At 50.0% G+C, this 8,507-nt stretch overlaps 1 protein-coding gene across 1 annotated transcript; it reads right to left on the reverse strand.

Moving 5' to 3' along the window:
• Positions 1–450: 450 nt before the first annotated feature.
• Positions 451–7,915, reverse strand: LOC132947823 (proteoglycan 4-like). The gene is made up of 2 exons (XM_061018051.1): positions 7,421–7,915; positions 451–1,672 (listed from the first exon to the last, which is right to left on the reverse strand). Exon 2 carries the CDS (start codon positions 1,665–1,667, stop codon positions 939–941), a length of 729 nt encoding a protein of 242 aa, XP_060874034.1. The 5' UTR covers positions 1,668–1,672; positions 7,421–7,915; the 3' UTR covers positions 451–938.
• Between the last annotated feature and the right edge of the window lie 592 nt (positions 7,916–8,507).

Consider the following 8,507-nt stretch of genomic DNA (forward strand, 5'->3'; position numbering starts at 1 on the left):
ATTGTCAGCATTTTCAGGTTTTGCTTGGATTCTTCGGTTGAATATTCTAAATTTTTGTGTCAAAATACCAAACGTATTTTCAACAACTCTCCTTTCTCTGCAATGACGATAATTATATACTCTTTTTGAACTATCGTCGAGCTGTTTTCCAGGGTAGGGTCTCATAAGATATGTTTTTAAAGGGAATGCCTCGTCTCCTAAAATCACAAATGGTGCCAAATTTTCAGTTCCGGGAAGTTCAGTATCTGAAGGTACATTCAGTTGTTTACTATCTAAGCTTTTTCCTAGTTTCGAATTCATTAGAATACCTCCATCACTATCCCTACCATACGCGCCTACATTGACGCGGCTACGACGGTTGTGGTAGGTGGTCCGCGGAGAGCCGGTCGTTGGTGTGGTATGTTGGGTGGCACACTCGAGCGTAAAAAAAAACAAACACAATTTCGGGTGTCGATGGTTGGGTTTATTTTTCCCCGTACCGGGTGTACGTAGATATATATATAAATATATGTAGCAAAGAAAGATATAAAAAAAAAAGAACACAAAATGACGGCGGGCTATATGAAAATATAGATCTCTCTCTTTGTGGTCGTGTGGCTGTGCTCACGACGTGGGTTACGTTGCTAGTAGTAGGTCTACGACGGCCGGTACTCGTTCTACGCGACTCGCCTTCCCGTCCCACCTTGTGCCTTTGTGGCGTGGTGGGGGAGTTGGCGTTGTCGCGCTGTAGCCCGTAGTGGCGGTTGACGAAAAGTGTAGACTGGTCGCTGCGGTACCTGTACTTTGTACTGGTGGCCGCTGCGTACCGCGTCATACTCCCCCCGCCAAACCGTCACACGGGGTACACTTGTACCGGTGTCTGTGTGCTATTAGGGGAGGGGGTGGCTTGTACTACCTCTGGCTTTCGCTTGAGGTAGACTTGCCCGCGCCCGTGTGTGTTACTGGGGGTGTTTTGGGGACCCTACCGGAGTGTAGAACGAGTGTGTGTCGTCTAACTCCGGCATCCCCTCGAACGCCACCAGCCAATCTGCCTCGGTTATGTCCACCGTGGCCTCTGATTGGTCTGGTGACTCCTGGCTGGTGGGCTGTCCCGGCTCCTCGGACTTGCCGTCCTTGGATGCCGGTTTGTCCACCTCCATCGGTGTTGGGTTGGCCGGAGGCGTGCCGGCTGCTTCCGGGTCTGAGGTTGGCGCGGGTTGCTTGGCAAGCCGACGTTGTTGGCTTGCCTCGCTTTCCCTGGCTTTCCTCTTTTCCTTTAGCTGCTGGAATTTCCGGCGGTTCCGTGCCTGCTGCGCCTCCGTCCTCACCTTTCCCGTTGGGCCGGGGAGTACCCCCGTTTGCCTGGGTACCGGTGCCGGCTCCGCAGGTGTTACGGGGGCAGGTGTCGTTGCTGGGGGTGGTGGCCTTGTCAGGGACGGTGTGCGGCTGCCGGGTGTTGATGTTGATGGTGTTCGGTGTGGCCGCAACCTCCGCTGGATGTCCATCGTACGGTCCGCCCAGCCCCGGTTGTAGATGGCCGCCCGCACTGGATCCTGCAGGAGTTGGCGGGTAGTCATCCTCGCGACCTGGGCGGCTGTTCGCGGCTCATCCTGGCCACCGGATACCAGCCCCAGCCGTTGGATTAACTCGGCCACCTGCTGCCACTTCTCCTGCTGTTGGCCGGTCATGTTGTCTGTAAATGATTATTATTACAGACAATTGTTTATTTAATGTTGGCCTATCGGTGCCCGTTTTAAGCATGACACATGTATTTTCCGCGGTGGTTGTTGGTCGGTTTGGAAGACTCCTTTCCCGACCTGTTTCGCCAGTCTTACCGGTCCCCACCACTTTGGTGCGAAACCGGCGTGAAAATCTTTGTGTGCCTTAGATAAGTGGTGTGCTTTGTAGTAGACTACGTCGCCCTTGCCGAACTTCACCGGTGTGCCGGTGTTCGTGCTTGGTTTTACCACTACCTTTTTGCCTAAAATACGTTTCTCCCGCTCTACCCTCTCTTCCTGTATTTTTTTGATGTGTACCGGCGCCGCTTTAGACAGCGCCCAGTCTCCGGGTCTCTTGCACTCTCTGCCGAGGACAAGGACCGCGGGTGGGTAGCATGTCTGTTCGTTACACCTGTTCCGTATCGAAAATAGGATTGAGGGTAGTTTCGTGTCCCAAGATTTATGTTTGCCCGTTACTAGTTGTGCGCGTAACCCTTTTTTTAAATCTTGATTACGGCGTTCGACTGGGTTGGCCCTCGGGTGGTAGATTGGGGTCGTCCAACCCTGTGCCCCCCAGCGTTCTAGCGCGTTCATCATTTCGTTTGACACAAACTGTGGGCCGTTATCACTGAGACACACGCGGGGGTAACCGAAACGCGAAAAGAACTCGCGTTCTAACGTTTCGATTATTGTTTTAGAGGTTGCTGTTCCTAAGGGGTAAGCCTCGGTCCACCTACTAAAACAGTCGGTTGCTACCAGTATGTACGATTTTCCCTTACCAGAACGTGGGTATGGGCCCATGAGATCGACACTGATAACTTCCCATGGTTCACGGGGGGTTCTTGGTTGCATTGGGTCGTTTGGACGTGAGTTTAGTGGTTTCGTGCACGCACATACGTGGCACGCACCGACATATAACCTGACGTCGTTTTTTTGACCTTTCCAATAGTACCGTTGTCGAACCGCCCGGTACGTCTCTTTCCAACCCGGGTGGTTGGATAAGACGTGATCGTGACACCTCCAAATTGCATGTTGTGCTTTGGTTTTTGGTATCACGACGGGTGTGTGGGTGCCTACGTTTACGCGTAAGAGACCTTCGGAAAAAACGTATGTGTTCGTTCCCGATTTTGTGCTCCTAGTGTTCCGCGCTGGCCCGACCCACCTGTGACCGGCGACTACTTCGCGGATTGTGGCGTCTTCGGACTGCCATTTTTCGAGAGTCGTCGCGGTGAGTGGTGTGTCGTCACTAACGTGGTTATCGAACATGGAAAATATTCGGTCAGATTCGAGGTCAACACTGGTTGTCGGCGCTGTGGGCGCCCCTACCAATTTTTCCTCAAGTCGATCTTCGTCTACAGGTGTGCCCGGTGCCGGGTCACGAGATAACAAATCGGGTGCTTCGTTTTGTATTCCCGGGACGTGTACCGTACTAAAATCCAAATTAGCTAGTTGTAGTGACCAACGTGTTAATTTTGAATTTTTGTCTTTAGCCCTGTGTAACCATGTTAGTGCCGAGTTGTCGGTGAGGAGTTCGAAACGTCGGGTTTCTAGGTATGGACGGAATTTGTCTGTCGCCCAGATTATCGCTAGGCACTCGCGTTCGACCGCGGCGTACCTTGTTTGTGTTTCGCTAAACTTTTTGCTTGCGTAGGACACTATGCGTCTTTCCTCCGGTCTGTCACCCCGTTGGAAGAGTACCGCACCGGCTCCTATTTCGCTTGCATCTGTTTGCAGACAAAACGGTTTGTTATAATCGGGTGGCGACAATTTTGGTGATGTGACTAGCGCGTTTTTTATTGTTTCGAACGCGCGTTGTTCCACCTCTGTCCATTTCCACCGTACTCCCTGTTTTAATAAGTTAGTGAGAGGTGCTATGGTATCCGCGTAATTATCTACGAACTGGTTGTACCAGTTGCACACGCCCAAAAATTTACGTACGTCCCTAACCTTTTTGGGAACCGGAAAATTGTCAATGCATACCAATTTTTCCGGTTGTTTTTGTATGCCCTCCGAGTCTACGATGTGCCCTAAAAATGAAATTTCGCGTAGGCCAATTTTACATTTTTTTGTGTTGCACGTTAGTCCAAACCTCTTGAGCCGCTCGAGAACCTTGTCTAAGTGGGCCTGGTGTTCGTACTCGTCCCGTGAAAATACTACAATATCATCCAGGTAAACTTGTACGAAATCATCCTGGTACCCCCCTCATGACCTCGTTCATGAGTCTCACGAAAGTCATTGGACTATTCTTTAGACCGAAGGGGAGGACTCTGAACTGATATAGACCTCTACGTGTTCGGAATGCCGTATATTTTCGTGCATTTTCGTGTAGCGGCACTTGCCAGTACCCCGACTTCAGGTCAAAAATGCTGAATATTTTCGCGCCCCGCATTTGCCTAATCATTTTGTTGAGATCTGGCATAGGGTACGCGTCGGATTCCGTAACGTCGTTAAGCCTCCTGTAGTCGACACAGAGACGAAAAGTTCCGTCTTTTTTCTTTGCCATTACTACTGGTGCGGCCCATGGTGAGGTGCTTGGTTCTACGAGCCCCTGGAGTTCCATATCGCGTACCATATCGTCGATAGCAGTTTGTTTCTGCTGCGGATATGGGTATGGTTTGAGCGCGATTGGGGACGGGTCTTTTAGCAGAATTTCGTGTTCAATTAATTTGGTACGTCCTACTTTTTCGCTGAATACTACCGCGTATTTATTTAAAATCTTGGTTAGTTTCGCGCGTGTTTCGGGGTCGTTTCCGAATTCTAATTGTGACAGGTCGGGACGAGTGGCGGGTGGTTGAGATTTCCCTTTCCAACATGTCGACGTACGAATTTGCTTACCCATGTGAATTGTGCACGCGGCGTAATCCCAAGAGACTTCGTTGTTAACAAGAAAGTCGTGTCCTAGTAACGCGTCGCAATACAAATTGTCTAGGATGGTCGCTTCGAATTTTATATCGAGTGTACCTATCCTAGCTTCGAATGTGGAGGTGCCACTGGTTGTTGCAGTGCGACCGTCCGCCATCCGGACTGTGTTTGTTGGTCCGTGGGTGGGTGTTTTGCCGTATTTACGGGCTACTGTCGGGTTTACGTATGATTTTTGTGCCTGCGAATCTAATAGGGCTGTTACGAAGCCTGACGGAAATTCGAGTTCGACCGCGGGGGTCGGAATTTTGTCTTGGCATGTTCGCGTACCGTTATTAGTCGTATTGCAATTGGTCGAGCGGGACAACTGGTTCTGAACCGCGATGGAGACTGTCTGGTCGGTGGTGTTAACCGCCATGACCATACTGTCAACATCGGTTGCCTCGTTGCTCGCCTGTTGCCTTACGTGCGCAGACTGACCTAATGCGGGGATAAGCGCGGTGTGTGTGCTTGTGTCCCCGTCACCTGTGTGGGTGAACACCCGTGTCTCTGTTGCCTTTGTCCCTACACCTGTGGCTGCCCCATAAGCCGGTTGTTGTTGAACACACGTGTCACCGGTGAGGTGAGTGTGTTCAATGGTGGGGTGGTGTAGGTTGGGGGTCTGTGAACGGGTGCCGAGTGGTGATTGGACGGAAAAAATGTTCGTAGTTGGTTGTTCTGTGTGTTGAATTACCGAACTACGCGCTTTTCGATTACGCTTATTTTTTCCGTGTGTACTACCGAGAGTGGGTGGTGATGAGTGAGGGGGTGGTGATGAGTCGATGAGGGGGACTAGTCCTCGTCGACTCCCCCGCCGTTTCCCGACGTGGTCGGTCTGTTTGGACACTTACTGTTCCAATGGAGCTCCCCACAATATCTGCACGGCCCCGGTGGTGTATTATCAGTTTTTTTTGCAAAAAATTTTTTTTTGACCGGGGGGGCTGTTTGTGGGGTTTCCACCACTTTTTTCGTTTTAGGGGCCCATTGTTGTGGGGGCGGGTTGGTGTTGTCCGTTACCGGGTCCAAAACGCCTGCGATGCGTCGCAGCTCGCTGAACGTCAATGGTCGGTGTAGACGTATGTGTGTACGGAAAGTGTCACGCGTTAGTCCGGCGATAATACCTACCAACTCCGATTCGGATAGGCCGGTATTTACGCGGCGCGCCAGCTGGTTTTTAATCAGCACAAATTCCGTTAACGACTGTCTGGGCGTTTGACGTGTTGACACGATGTCGGCGCGCAATCGAGACTGAATTTCGGCGTTATTGAAATTTTCATAAAATTCCTCCCTAAATTCTGTCCAGGATAGGTCGAGTGCCCTGATAGAATTGTACCATGTACTCGCCGTTCCTTTTAATTGCGGCTCGACCGCCCTGCACCAACCCGATGGGTGTATACGCGCTTGCGTCAAAATCGACTCGGTATTGTCTATAAACCGTACGGGGTCCTCGGCCCTAGTTCCTGTGAACTCGGGTAACGAGGCTCTTGCTGTACGCAAGTCCTCGTACGGTATTAGTACCGAACGTTCTTGTACGCGTGCTTCATATGACGCGTGTGTGGTGTGACCCGTATAGTCGTGTTGACCGTCGCGCGTGAAGAACGGTCGGTTGTTCGTGGCGGTAGTGTGGCTGGCGCTCGGCTGAGCGCCGCCTTCGTTGCGCTCATACGACCTACCCGACTGGTAACTATCGTGTGGGCGAGTTGTTATGTGTACGGGTGACGGGTGGTTGGTGTACCGCGGGACTGCAAAGTCGTGTGGCTGCTGCGTGGCGGTCGTGCGCGATTCCGTAAAGAACCGCGTCATGCTTGCCTCGAGCGCCATTAGGCGTGCCTCGAACGACGTTGTGTCGTTCGTTTGTGGCAACGCCAGTTTTAACTTTTGCAGTTGTTCCGCTGCGGTTTTGAAAATGTCGGTATCTAATGGGTGTGCGGACTGGCCCTGTTGCATGTTCAGCTGGTTGTCGCAGTCCTCTGGCCGATCGTCCGTTGGTCCTTGACTTGCCGTATGGCTTGTCGAGATACCCCTAGCCGATGGTCCGAAAATCTGACTGACGTCCGTGCTTAGCAGCGTTGATCGAACGTGTGGTTGTTGTCCAGTACCGTCCCCTAATCCTGTGATTGGGGCCTGCACTGGTTCAAACCTCACGTTCTCGGGAACTAGTCCGATTTCCCTAAGGTGCTCCTCTAGCCTGACATACACATCCGACTTCGACCCGGACACACTGAGTCCGCGGGCCGAGCACTCGCTACGCAGCTCCACCGACGATAACTGTTGTAACGTTTTACCAGTCATTATGTATGATTTAATTACAAATGCTGTCGTTAAGCAGTTGGTCGGTGAGGTAGCTTGTGTTTGGTGTGTGTACGTGGTTTAGAGACTTTTTTTTTTTTTTTTTTTTGACGTAAATTTTGTGCGCTGTTTACGGAAGTTTATCAGCGATTACGTTAGTAGGTCAGCTGTTGACGGTGCCGCCGTTGCGTTCCCAGAATAGCAGAACTGGGTCGACGTACTCGGCGGCGGCAGTTGACGGCTGCAGCGGCTGAAACCGGTTTTGGCCTGCGCGCTGTGCTGTTATCGACGGTAATGTCGCGGGACGAAAGGTAGGCGTTGCGGAGGGGTGGCGGTTGTTATATAACTACTTCCCAATCCGTATCACGGTTATGCACGGCTGCGCGGGATTCCCTGTTACGTGCTAGAAATAATTCTTACGTAATGTTCACTGGGAATCCTAGCTAACCGGCAAACACACTCCTGGCTAAACGTCTTAATATTAACTTAATATAAGCAATCTACCGAGGTATGTGTCAGCGTGAAAAAACTCTTACCTTTACGCTGTCTTGAGGCGATGATTCCTCTGCGGGGAGCCAATTTGACGCGGCTACGACGGTTGTGGTAGGTGGTCCGCGGAGAGCCGGTCGTTGGTGTGGTATGTTGGGTGGCACACTCGAGCGTAAAAAAAACAAACACAATTTCGGGTGTCGATGGTTGGGTTTATTTTTCCCCGTACCGGGTGTACGTAGATATATATATAAATATATGTAGCAAAGAAAGATATAAAAAAAAAAGAACACAAAATGACGGCGGGCTATATGAAAATATAGATCTCTCTCTTTGTGGTCGTGTGGCTGTGCTCACGACGTGGGTTACGTTGCTAGTAGTAGGTCTACGACGGCCGGTACTCGTTCTACGCGACTCGCCTTCCCGTCCCACCTTGTGCCTTTGTGGCGTGGTGGGGGAGTTGGCGTTGTCGCGCTGTAGCCCGTAGTGGCGGTTGACGAAAAGTGTAGACTGGTCGCTGCGGTACCTGTACTTTGTACTGGTGGCCGCTGCGTACCGCGTCAACATCTACCACAATAAAATTATAATGAGCATCGACGAGAGCCATAAGTACCACTGAAAAGGTCTTTTTGTAGTTAAAATATAGTGACCCACTATTTGGCGGTGCTTGGATTACTACATGCTTGCCGTCCAATGATCCAATACAGTTTGGAAAGTTCCAACATTTCCAAAACTCATCTGCGATTTCTCTCCATTTTTGGCTAGTGGGTATTGGCATTACTTCAGGCATTAAAGTTTTGACTAAGGCTTCGCAAGTATTTGTCACTATTTCATATACTGTCGAATGCCCCAAACGATAACTATATGAGATCGTTTTAAACGAATCACCCGTTGCTAAAAATCTGAAATATTAGTGGATATTAATATATATAATAATTAGACCTCATATTTTAAAGCATAGGTACCTACTCTTCTTTTTTTTATAATATATGAGATATAAATCTAATTTTTATACATAATTAAGTTTCATGTCATTATCTGGTTCAATTATTTTTTTGTTTTTTTATTGTTTTCTCTGCAATTATTCTAGCTGTGACTGAATGTTTATATGAGCAGTTTCTACACACCATAACG

Source organism: Metopolophium dirhodum, chromosome 6 (genome assembly GCF_019925205.1).
Source record: "Metopolophium dirhodum isolate CAU chromosome 6, ASM1992520v1, whole genome shotgun sequence".
NCBI classification, from domain to species: Eukaryota; Metazoa; Arthropoda; class Insecta; order Hemiptera; family Aphididae; genus Metopolophium; species Metopolophium dirhodum.